Here is a 13,634-nt window from a genome sequence, read left to right on the forward strand (position 1 = left end):
TCGGCGCCCTTAGCGGATAGCCTTTATATTGTACTTGAAACCGATTAGCATTTGAAGGTTCAATAGTCTGTTTGCTTAAATTGCTTTAAGCCAGACTTCACTTGAAGCTCATCACCAAAGTCCCAACTGTGATGTAGGCTGTGGTCGAGACAAGATTGCATTTGTATTTATTTAAAACAAAGTGAAATTATCAATTTTAACAAGTTAAACTTCCTACAAAATGAAAAGCACAGAACCTAAATATGTAACTTGTGATTTAAACTAGAGCACATGAATTATTTGTATAATTAAGGGCATGTTTGGGATTGAGTTTGAAAAATGCTTGTTGGCTTATTAGCTTTTTTAAAAAGCTATTTTGAAAAGCCAGGATTTAGAGTTTTTGAAAAACTGCTTTTTAACCATTTCAAAAACCTAAATTAAAAAATATTTTTGTGATTGTCAAACACATTTTAACTTATTAGCTTTTTAAAAACACCAAACTCAATCCCAAGCATGCGCTAACTCACATAGGGAAAATTTCACTTTCTATACACAATACTCACACGCTTGCATAATTCATTGTAGTTCATTTCTGTTCATCAAATTTTGACACAATGCATCACAGTTTGTTGTGCATTAAAGTTCCTCACACTACACACACAAATATATAAAGGTTTTCAATTAACTGAATTAGAATCATCAAATTTATGATGCATATTAATCAAATGCTTTAAGTATTTTATAAGCACTCTAGAAAGCAATCAAACCGTGTCGTCGAATCAATCAAATTTTAAAAACAAAGCAATGGTCCAATGAAACCTAACAACCCCATAGACAACATAAGCTAGAAACCTAACAACCCCATAGACAACATAACCCCACAGACCTCAAACCCAAAGACGAAATTTTTCCACTTAATAAAAATAATAAATAATAAGAATTAATAAGCCCCCTACACAGAAAAAAAAAGTGACTTTATTCAAATCAGTTTAAATTAAATGGTCAAATGCCCATATAGATAACTTCATTACAGACATAGCTTTTCCTGTATATAATTATATAAATAGTTTTACAGATCAAATAAACAATTTCATTATAAATTTATATTAACGCCAACATGATCAACACCATACAAATTTATAGATCATAAACTCTTTTAACGTACCCGGCTTCTGTTGATAACAACTAGTCTATCAGTGGGCATTCACGAGAAAAGGATGTTGGCAAAGACTGCATTCTATGGTTTTTGAACCGCTAGCAGGAACATCCACCTGAAATATTTTTTTGCTTAAATTGTCATTTATTATTTTAATCATTTATAACTATACCAAATGTGAAGAGTAGCAAACCTGCAAATGAACCGTACAAGTTGGACATTCCACCTCTTTCATTTTCCTATCGCTCATATTGGATTTCAATTCTGTACACGTAAAATATTAAATTAATATTTATTGCTAAAAAATCTAGAAGATAGTACATACCAGATGTTGTTTTCCGCTTCTTTTCCATCTCCTCCTGTTGTTCACAAACATATGACGAAATGATACAACATTTCAAACATGTATTTTATTAAGTAACATCAATAAAATATTAATAATATCTAATACCTGAAGTTTCTTTGCAAGATCCTCATGCCTATTGAATCCAGAGGATCTACCGGCTACCTCATTTACATGACTCAATCTCTGAGTAACCTCTGCCTACAAAATATTAATAATACTTTAAAAAATAATTAAAGACTATTTTTTTCATAGTTTTAAGCGTACCAAGCATTGGTCACAAACTCGAACTTGTTGCGCGTTTTCTTCTTCTGTGAGAGCAATTCTCCCTTGAGTGCACTTATCACAGAAAATATCACCACAATTTCTACAGTGATGCTGCAATCATAAGCAAAAGATCATTATTCAAAAAGGTCATAAATTAAATAAAACAAGTGATAATCCTCACTAATAGGCCTGTAAAAGAACCAGATGAACATGAACGGGGGATGTTCACGTTCATTTCTTTAACCAAAAAAAGCAATCGAACACGAAAAATTAAACGAACGGGATTTCTTGTCTCTCTTGTTGAAAAAAAAAGAACGTGCTCGTGTTCGTTTATGTTCATTCGTTTGCATAATCGAACAGCTAAAGAACGTAATCGAAGGTAAATGAACGAACATAACTGAGCTAAAACCAAATATAATTAACAGTGAAGAACAATGTCTTGGGCCTAAAAAGTTATTAAAACGAGACTAAATTGTAATCGAGCTGATAAATATTATATAAATATCTTAACGAATGTACACAAACATAGATGAACGAACAAGAGCAAAAAAAAATTGTTCATGTCCGTCTGTTTATTAAATAAATGAACATAAATAAACTTCCGCCAAACGGTTCATGAACTGAATGTTCGGTTAGTTGACAGGCCTACTCATTAAGAAACGTAATTAAGTGACTAACCCTTCGCACAAAAGCACCAAAATATGTGTTGCATGCTGTGCACTTGGTGGAAGCTTCATCTGGAACCTAAATTAGATAGGAAGAACCAATGTTAAAAGAACTTTCGCCCACATCTTTTAATGCAACTCTAAAACTTTATAATGCAATTTCTAGTTAGCTTCATCAAACTAATTAAGAGGATTAAACTAACCCAATGGTCTTTCTCCTCATTGGTAGGCTTCATCAAGTTTATCCAATCAGGGAAGCCTTTTTTCTTCTCAGCTGGTGGTTGTTTTTGTTCAGAAATTGTTACACCATCCATCTCCTTAAACTGCATCAAGATAAACAATTGAGACATTTAAGTCTTCTTTTGTATTCCGTTTCAAATATGGGCTTTAAATGAGGGCCATTATTTTTTTTCTTAACTTAATTATTATTTATAACAACCACTAGAAACAACTGTAATTCAAAAATATCTTATTTTACATTAGTCATTTGGAATTAATCATTACCATTTAGTACAGAAACTGAAACTTTTGATATTCCGAAAAGCAAGACAGACAAATTTATTTAACAAAACAAAAAAAAGTTCAAATTTCAGGTTTTAGAACCACCTTTGATCATTCAGAAGTAGTATTTAGATTCCATAAATATACCGCTTTAGAAAACAAACAGCACCCAAGTAACATAATGTTTTCTCCTAGTTACTGGTACTGAATACTATATACAAATGCGCTGATATTTGATAGAAATCAAATTAATATGATAACTTGAAACCTGAAAACTTGCAGCAGCCACCATATCAAGAATTTTGGTCGTTGTGTAACTGTTGGACTTTAAGCTAACACATCTTGCATTCATATCAATGGAACTTTTGGTCCAGAAAGCAAATATACTTGAATCCAATACCTATAAGGTAAGAAAGAACTCAAGATTATATATTTCATACATCAACCTTTTAATGGAGCATACGTTTATTAACTACTTTAAAGCAACATATTTACCTCCCACTTTGTTACAGTGTCAAGTGCATATACTTTCAGTGTTCGACTTGTTGCAGGATCGAGAAGCTGAATACCATCTAAACCAATCTGCAGAGAAAACATGGAGCAAAATATTTAAGCATACCAGTCACTTAACAAACAAGAAAATAAAGTAAAGAAAAGACAGATATTTCTTATGCATTTAAAGGTAATTGGATTGGCAAAACTGTTACGGACTAAAACCATTGCAAGGTATGGGACTTGTCCCACATCGGTTGTATGGGCAACTGATATGGGGTTTATAAGCCAAATGGGTTTCCTCACTCATCAGACTAGTCTTTCGGGTTGAGTTCTTCTGTTTGGCTTGTAACATTGGTATCAGATCCAACCTCGGAGTGGTGGCCCACGGAGTGGTGGCCTGTAGGAAGCCAGCCGTGACCAACGTGGCCGTGACCAACAAGGACTCGGGGTGGTGGCCTGGAGTGGGCCAGCCGTGACCAACGTGGCCGTGAAGGGAGGTCTATTGTTACGGACTGAAACCATTGCAAGGTATGGGACTTGTCCCACATCGGTTGTGTGGGCAACTGATGTGGAGTTTATAAGCCAAATGGGTTCCCTCACTCATCAGACTAGTCTTTCTCTTTTGGGTTGAGTTCTTCTGTTTGGCTTGTAACAAAAACCTTGATAATTCTTAGACTAGCTACGCCTAACTTCCTTTCATAACTGCAAAAACATTTGCAGGCAAAAAAGGTTCCACTCTCCTAAGGACTGAGGCAAGGAGATTCTGCATTTCACATTTGTAACCAAATATCTCTATGCCGAGACCATTGATTCTCAACAACTTGCAATTGTTTTTTTTAGCTGGCAATAATAGATCTATGACCTAAACCATCTGTGGATCAACTGCATGTTAGTTTTGTCTATTTAGTATGACGATTTTTAAGATAACAAAAAGGAAACTTAACACTAGATGTTAGCGGATTTAATGACGTGCAATTGCCATTAGATAATTACCAACAATGAAAATAGATCAGGATGTATTGGTAGAGGGTGATCTTATGGAATCTCATAACTTAACAACTCAATCCATACTAAAAAAGTTGTTGAGATTTGAATTATGCGCATGTCTCTTGAACTAATTAAAACTAAAAGAACACACGCACATGAACAAAAAAAAAACTAATTTTCAGCACAAGAGAAACTTAATACATGTTTTCATCAACGTGAATAAAATCGAAACTAAAATAGGTTAGGGGTGGGAAACGTGACCCATGGGTTGTAATAAAATGTATATGATGGGTTAGAATGGGTTAAGTTAAAAAAAGAAAATGATTGAAACAGGTTAGCATTTCTTACGTTTTTTTTTTTTGGAACGAGAAAAACGGAGGAAACTTTATTGTTTTTTTTTACTTTTTTAGTTTTTGATTTATATTTCGAGTTATAATTTTTTAATTATTTTTTGAATTTTTTAATGAGGGGTTTTTGAAATGGGTCAAAATGGATTGAGATTTCAGAAATCCCTCACTAAAATATTCACAAAAAAAATAATTAAAAATCAAAACTCGAAATATAAATTAAAAACTAAAAAACAAAAAAACTAAAAAGTTTTCTTCGTTTTTCTCGTTCCATAATAAAAAAAGAAAAAATAACCTCAAGAAAACCGTTTTGACCCGTTTCAATCATTTTCTTTTTATAGCTTGACCCATTATATACATTTTATTACAACCCATGGGCCACATTTGCCACCCCTAAAATATATGGTCAAAATGCGCGCGCGCGCGCACACACTCTGTTTTAAATTTCCTTGGAAACTAACTATAAGCAAGAGAAAGCAATCAAGAATTATCTTTGACAGGTAAACTTAATAAATAAACCTGACACAAGACATCCATATCTCCATGCAATCCATCCCCTTGAGATAAAAGTATGACACTAAATTTCAATGCAGCTTTTGAAACAGTATCATCAGCAGCAGCAGCAGCCCTCGGTTGGGTCCGGCTATGAGTTATAGGCCTTCCATAATCATCAAATTGCAGCACGGGCACCCTAGACGACTGATCAATACCAGAGGGTATAGGTCTTCCATAATCATCAAAGGTAACGTTAGCAGTGTAATCATGCGCCGTCTGATGATAGCAGGAAGGTGCCGAGTAACTTGGATGATCGTAATTGGAATTGTACATGGAAGGATCTGGAGGTGCAGATGCTGCTGCGTTGGATGGAAATTGGGGATTAACGCTAGGGTTTTGGAAGTCTGATTCATAATAATAATAATAAGATGATGATGATGGAGGATACGTCATCTCATTTTGATTATTCATGGTTGAATTGAATTGAATTTTATTAGGGTTTGATGATTGATATGGCGTGTGATCAAGGCTGACCGATTGATTGATTGATTGCAGACGAAGCGAAGATCGTTTATTTTATGTTCGTTTTTCCTATGAAACTTTTTAACATTTTATTTGTTTCTTTGTGTTCATTTATGTTTATTTGCACTCGTTTGTGCTTGTTTATATGTATTCGTGAGCTGTTCGTTAAAATTTTAAACAAATGAACATAAATGAACACGAATTTACTTATTTTTTAATCAAACGAGCATGAATACTAATATTTGTCTGTTATTCGTACTAGGGCTAGATCTATGTTGCCATTCGTTATAACTTAAGGGTTGTAACGAATAAGGGCATTTTGGTCGTTTTCAAGAAAATTATAAGTCTTAACATGCTCGTTTTTATAGAAAATGGCTGAACGAGAGTGGGTGAATATTCCAGTAGATCAGCAAGAACAGCCTGTCATTCATGAAGCTCAGGTTGTACAAGAACAGCAAATCAAGCAACTTGCTGCAAATCCTGAACAAGAACAAGAAGAAGAACAACTTGGTGCTCGTTGGGTAGCTGATGAAAAGCATAATATCGTTGCTATTCTAGGGCAAAACTTCTTTGTTCAGGCTACGATCCATCTCCGCGTAACTACAGGATTCAGTGTGCTTGACTATCATCCTTGGACGACTCATACCATCACCAGCATAGTTTCAACTATCATCACTTGGATAACCGTCGTTATCACCACGGTACGTTTCGTCATGATGCCCACGGGTAGCACGACTCTAATCATACGTATGTCCGCGAGACATACTCTGGTTCTTCGCGACTTCCCTTCTCCCACTTTTCTCCTGGTATAGACGCAGTTTAGACACTAACGCCAGCTTAACTACAACGTATCGTTGGCAGGGGAGATGGATATGTGAAAGAGATTCTTCATACGCCAATGCTCTTGGCAATGCTTACTCAGTTTGCAACATACACTCGTACTCTTATGTAATTCTTTCTTGTTTCGGACGTAACCATTCTTCAGGATTTTGCGTCCTTCGAGAAGATCCAAATTGCTGACGTCCGATGAGCGTGTCATCCTCCCTTAAACGAAGAGATGCACGAAATGAGTTTCCCAATCTCGACTCCGCTAATGCCGTCAGTTTTCTATCTTCAGATGTTCATCATCCTCAGGGCCAGGACCGCCCGCGGTGGTGCATCCCTTGACAAATGATGGAGTAACGGTCAAATTCGCCTGATTCTGACTTATTTTGACCAAAACCACTAACAGAATCTGTTCTATACGAAAAATGGATGGCGCCATTAAAGAAACACCAACTTAATCCCCAGGTTAGGGTTAGATCTATGTTTCAATCGGGTTAGGTTTTCGGGAATAAGGTTTTGGCCAAACGATGAATCATATTGAACCTGCAAAACAGATTATCGTGAGCTCGTTACGAGAAAGACAAGATGTGGGTCTTCTCGTAACCACCCTCTGACGTAAGAATCAGTATTAGTTCTGATGGGATAAAGTACTTAGTAATATTGTGTGATTGATGGAATATGTGTATACCTCTTTGTTAAGGTTATGAGGGTACCTATAGCTATGAGTGGTAGAAAATGATTGGTTGGGCTGTCATTGTCTAAATGGCATTCCATTCACCTAAGGGGACACGTGTTTACCTCTGGGTGGATTGAACAACTGGCCATGTGCAAAGCCGTTAGGGATTGCTTCGTTGGCTCATTCTTATTGGATAAACTCTCACGTGCTCACCCTTGTGAAGGTAAATATCACTATCAAGGGATCCTTTAGTTATCAACGCCCATTTTGCCTAACGGTGTACTTTATATCTTCTTCCAAATGCGGAAGTCTTCTAGAAGCGTTTTCTGCCATCCTGGCGGATGGTTCCTGAGGATGCTCTCTTATGGTGGGTCCGATCCGCAGGGGTGATTTGGTGGGCTAAGAGCTTCTTTGGGCCGAGCTGCTAGCTCTCCAGCCCCAATCCCTTCAGTGACATTGATTTGAAGACTTTAGCTGGTTCATGGACATTGAGAGATGTCAGGGTTATTACAGATCTGAAGAGGTTGTTGATTTCTGTTTGATAGTTGGATGATCAAGGGCATGAAGTTAAGTTCGAGAACGGCAGTGGAAGGTGGTTAAAGGTAAACTTGGCATGGCTCTAGGAAGAAAGTGGGTTCATTGTATATGGTCAGTTTACCATCTTAGGGAGTAACTACCTTGGTTTGAAAGAAAGTTAAAATCCGGTTCAAGGAGTCTAGTAGGCAGAAGAAGGTTTGTTTTGCAGTAATTAAACCTAGAGCGACGGGTCAGATTCAAACTGTACGTGTATGGAAGGGTTCAAGAAAACCAGTTGGAGGTGTTCGTGGCAGTGGGAGCTTTGACAATCAGTCAGTCAAAGCTTCAGTTACGTTTACCAGAAGATAGTGGGTTAAAAGAACCAGTGTTCCATCTGATAAAGTCTCTTCATAAGGTTACCTGCTATATATGGAAAGTATTTGTTCTCAGGATATCTCAGCATCCAGCAGTTCGTTTAAGTGGGAGCCGGTGGGGACAAAGGGCGAGTCCGTGACAGTTTTAGCCATGACTGATGTGTTGGAGCTAAGGGGAGCTTCAACGAGCCTCAAGGAAATCTGATGAGAAGCCCGCTACAACCGGGTGACTCGAGGAGATTACTAGAGGTACAAGTGTTCACAACGGATGGCAGTTTGAAGATTATCAAGCCTCCAAGTGGGAGATTGTTGGGTTTGTGGAAGTTTGGGCTCGGTTTGGGCTTAGTTTACTTGAAGATTGAATAATTAGGTTTAATAAAGATAAAATACATGCGTGGTTTTGGGCCGGCCCTATCTCTCTTTATTAGGGCCCGCTTATGTTTTCTTGTTCAGTCTCTATATATTGTAATCGTTGTACAGGTATTTCCTCGCGAGTAAGGCAGTAACAATAATAAAATACCATAGTTACAGCTTGTGAATGTAGGTTAGATTAGACCGAACCACGCAAATCTCGCGTGTTTATCTTCAATTATTTTTCTCTTGCAATGTTGTTCGTGTTTGTGTGTGCCCGATCCTAACAGACAATGTCCAATGAAATGAAACAAAAATTGAACAGTAACTTATGTGAGGACAACCAATATTTGGTTTAACCTTTGTTGTATTTACACTTATAGATTAACTGCATATTCTAAACAGACACATACATCATTTTACGTTGAATACATTGTTACCGGCAAACACCCTCACTTTATATTAAATCGAGAATACTTGCAAGTTGTTCTCGCCTTTATATTTTAGCGACCATTTTAACTATATAATGCAACTTTGACACAAGGCGTTAATGCATTGCGTGTTTTTGCCAAAAGAAATTGGAAGAAGACCTAAAATAAATATTGTACTATGTATTTGTACATGCATATTTTAACAGACTATGTTGCTACTAAAGTAATTATCTTTTTAGTCTGTCTCTATTCAAAGGAAGTTTATAAGGCGTTAACAACTAGATGAATACAACCACCATGTACCATTTATAAAGGTAGGTTGAAATATTGTCTATGCCTTCTAGTTTTTAAGTCACGAACGTCATAATAAAGAGATGCCACGGTTTGCCAAACACTCAACGACCCTCTTAAAACAAGTATCAAACTAGGAGCGGACACACCATTTTATACCGGGTGCCAAACATATGAAACTATGGTACATAAGCATGTGTTCTCGCTTTTTATTAAGTTAAGAATGTTGCACAACATGCTCGCGTGATTCATCATGCAAACCAATCAAGAACAACATATCCTATGATTCTAATAATATTAAATATATAATAAATAATACTTTAAATCGGTAGAAGTTACATTAAAAATCAAGAATTATATTCTATTCAGTAAATTTTAAACAACAGGAATATATTTTTTCTTTCGAATCTGATAACACAACAGAGTAGAAAAGAGAGTATATATGACACTATCATCTTGAAACTGAGAAATAACAAAACCAAAAAAACTGATATAAGCAACTTATATGTATCAGAGTACCCTTTAAAGGATCTTGAAGATGGCTTGCAACCAAATGCCTATGCATAACTATAACCCTTGCCTTGTCCTTCAACACCACCATGCTGCTCACTGCTTCTTGCACCTTCCAAAACCCAACCACGGCTCAAACCGGCCCAGAAACTGTCCCTCGACACCACCCATTGTCTCCTCCATATCCTTAACGGAAGTTAGTTACTCTTACTCCACCTCTGCAAAACTGAAACCAAACGCATAAATTTAGGGTGTTACATAATGCAAACCAAAGATAATCAGATGGTATAAATTTTACTAACCCGACACATAGTCCGAATAAACAACGCGCCGTGTTCACCAATAATCTTGACACGAGCAAGAACCGTCTTTAAAATGATGGAACCGTTTGGCATCGCGTATAATAACATCCTTATTTATAACCCTTGAAACACGCTTCATATATTCATGACAGTCTCCACATATTCGAAGATTCTTAAATATTGTAACTGTTTTATTCAACTCGTTACTTATAAGTGAAAAAGAAAGTGCCAATCTTTCACTATGACGTGAAAGAATTTCACGTTTTTCGATGTCAGACACATTATGAAGCACGCAATCCGTATTCGGAACATATCCTGCTTTTAAAACCTTTTCCTCCAATTCTTTTACCTTTTGATGAATTTCAAGAATCCTCAAATGAGAAGAATCTTGAGACAAGAAAACATGGGTTTGACCATCAACTTCAACCCAACTGGACCCGGGCTCCTTTTTAACGCCTCGACTCGACATTAACGCTCTAACTCGCGCCACATCATCCCACATCCATTGGTTGCATAAATGTTAGATAACATAATATAATTTGAGCCAATTTCCGGTTCAATTTCAAAAAGTTTCTCTGCAACTTGTTGACCAAGTTCCACATTTTTATAAACCGTGCAAGCTCCAAGAACAGTTTCCCAAATCAAGTTATTAGGAGTCAACGTCATTTGACTAATAAAGCTTTCAACTTTATCAAACTTTCCATCTTTACCATAAAGATCAACCATGCACGCATAATGCTCGATTGTTGGATGAATTTTATAAACATCAGTCATTAAGTCAAAGTATTTTTCCCCCAATTCAGTCAAACCCAAATGGCTAAAAGCTGAAAGTAAGCCGATGAAAGTGATTTCATCGGGTGAGACATTTTTAGTCGACATATTCTCAAAAAGTTCAATAGCTTTCTCACCTTTGTCGTGTTGTGAGTATTGATTAATAATTGTGTTCCACAAAACCGTATCGTGCGAGTCGATTGATTCAAAGATTGTTTCAGCGTCGTTAATGCAGCCACATTTTCCATACATATCTATAAGTGCACTTGCAACAAACGGATCATTAGCGTGTCCATCTTTAATCACAAAAGAATGCAGTTGTTTACCACTTTTAAGGCTTGTAATAACAGAGCAGCCTCTTAAACAGCCAGCAAGAGTGAACTCGTTCGGTTTAACACCGTCTTTCTGCATTTGTTTGAAGTAAAAAATGGATTTCTCACCTTGATCAGTTTGTGCACAACCGGAAATAATCGTTGTCCAAGTGAAAAGATCGATTTCTTTCAACTTATTAGCGACTTTTTCAGCTTCATTTACGCATTTTGACTTGGCATACATGTCAATCAAAGCAGTCCCCACATAACAATCGGCATCAAGATTTTCTTTAATTATTCTACCATGCACTTGCTTCCCGACTTCGCTGTTTAAGAGCTGGTACACGAACGCAGAGTACTTATATACGTAAACATGTTTGGTTTAAAACCACTTTCTAGAATCTTCTGGAAGATTCTTGAACCGTCACTAGTTTTGTTGTCATGGAAGCCTGCTAAAAGAGCATTCCATGAAACTAAATCTTTACGACTCATTGTGTTAAAGACTTTGTAACCATCATCAAAAGATTCATTCTTTATGTACATTGTGATTAATGCATTATTGACTAAAGTTTCACTTGCAAAGCCGTATTTGTGAACACACGCGTGTAGACACCGTGAGTAATGTAAGTCACCTAATTCTTTAGCTGCACTTATAATACTCGTAAAGGTGAACTCATTCGGTTTTAGCCCAGATGACATCATCATGGAAAACAGCTCAGCTGCTGTTTCTTCTCTTCCTTGCTGCTCAAGGCAGCATATCATAGCACTCCAAGTTACAGTGTCGGGTGATTTTAAATTCCAAAACAGTTTTAACGCATCATCTGCAAGCCCACATTTGGAGTACATGTCAACAAGGCTGCAACTCAAGAACTCATCATTTTCACATCCGGTTACAATTGCCATACTGTGAACAAGCTGTCCTGCTTTCAAGTTTCCAGAACTTGCGCACGCTTTAAGAACCGTGCATAATGTGTACTTATTAAACTCCATTTCAGTTTCTTTCATTCTTGAAAGTAACTTCAGAACCCTTTGAATATCACCCGCCAAAGCAAAACCGTTAAGCAACGAGTTCCATGAAACCGGGCTCCGTTTGGGCAAGAAAAGACACACCTTCTCTGCATATTCCAACTCACCACATTTAGCATAAAGGTCAACGAGAGCAGACCCGACATGCCCATCAGAAAAGAAGCCGGATTTAACAACCACACCATGTACCTGCCTACCAAACTTTACATCCAAACACAAACAACAAGCTTTCAAAACAGTAGCCAACGTAAACTCATTCGGAGCAACACCTTCTTCAAGCATCCGGCAGAACAACCGAAGCGCTTCAAAACCACGCCCGTCAGCGACAAACCCGCTAACAAGAGCCGTCCAAGGCACGACATCTCTCTGAGGCATTTCATCAAACACCTGGCAGGCGACACTCAATCGGCCGCATTTCGCATAGAAATGAATCAGCGACACCCACAGATGTGAATCCAAGTCAATCCCAGTTTCCATAATCTGCCTATGAATGGATTCACCCTCGTCAATCAATCGAAGCTCCGCGAAATCCCGCAGTTTTCCAGAAAACCATCTTAGCTCATTGAAGAGGTAGGTCCCAGCAGGGCTCAGTTGGTCCCGCATGACTCACCTTGAACAGGGATGTCTGCGCAAAGACCATCTACTCCCGCAGGACCCACCATGCTCAGAGAAGCCTACGCGCAGTATGCAAGCTGCATACGCAGGGAAAAGCCTCCCAATGGTAAAGTAACCCGCCTGTTCCCGCAGTTGCGGATACAAGCCATCAGGGAAGGCTACCCGCACAGCATAGCTACACGCATAAGGCTTAACACTTACAAATATTCAGTGTCACCTGAAAGAATGAGCAAAGGCGGGAGGGGGAAAACTCCCGCCAAAATGGGCCAGTCCGTATGGAGGATCTTTTGCGTGATACCTGACGAGGTAAAGACAAAAGATCTGACCAAGAATGCGACAGCTCACTGACAGCAGCGTGGCAGACAGCACGCCACAGCACTGTGACCAATAGCCGCCGCCTACCCACCAACTCCTGCCAGACCACGTGCCTAGCCTGCAGTTGGTAGAAGACGAAGAGTACACGGCACGCCTGCTCTGTGTCAGCCGCTACCTATCCACCACTCACAGGTAGGGCACGTGCATAGGTTACAGTTGGTAGCGTGTTGGGCCGGCTAAACCCCTTGGAAACCCACCTTCGGCTATAAAAGACAGCAAATGGTATTATCATTTCATCATCTACTATCTCGTATAACTTACTTGATAACTGCTCTAATAGTATTCATATACTTTTATATTCAAAGAGCAATATAGACTGATTCTCACGCCGGAGGGTGGTCACAAGGAGGAACCCCCCCTTCTCAGTGACGAGCTTACGGTGTCTGTTTTGCAGGTTCCCTGAAGTACAACTTACTCTGCTGGACCTAACCTTCGTGGGAAACATTACTTAATCCCCAGATTACCTATAATCTGCCCGGGGTCACTTAGTGTTTCTTCATTGG

The 13,634-nt window shown here is 38.1% G+C and overlaps 1 protein-coding gene and 1 pseudogene across 1 annotated transcript; both read right to left on the minus strand.

Moving 5' to 3' along the window:
• Positions 1–1,157: 1,157 nt before the first annotated feature.
• LOC143567597 (protein FREE1-like) lies at positions 1,158–5,706 on the minus strand. The gene is made up of 10 exons (XM_077053982.1): positions 5,260–5,706; positions 3,407–3,493; positions 3,180–3,311; positions 2,614–2,733; positions 2,424–2,489; positions 1,746–1,856; positions 1,587–1,679; positions 1,461–1,494; positions 1,329–1,399; positions 1,158–1,250 (listed from the first exon to the last, which is right to left on the minus strand). Exons 1-10 carry the CDS (start codon positions 5,704–5,706, stop codon positions 1,173–1,175), a joined length of 1,239 nt encoding a protein of 412 aa, XP_076910097.1. The 3' UTR covers positions 1,158–1,172.
• A 4,361-nt stretch (positions 5,707–10,067) lies between these two features.
• Positions 10,068–12,744, minus strand: LOC143567598 (pentatricopeptide repeat-containing protein At2g27610 pseudogene; annotated as a pseudogene).
• Positions 12,745–13,634: the final 890 nt, after the last annotated feature.

Source organism: Bidens hawaiensis, unplaced genomic scaffold (genome assembly GCF_021521415.1).
Source record: "Bidens hawaiensis isolate Kalapana, Puna unplaced genomic scaffold, B.hawaiensis_p1.1 tig00023454_1, whole genome shotgun sequence".
NCBI lineage: Eukaryota > Viridiplantae > Streptophyta > Magnoliopsida > Asterales > Asteraceae > Bidens > Bidens hawaiensis.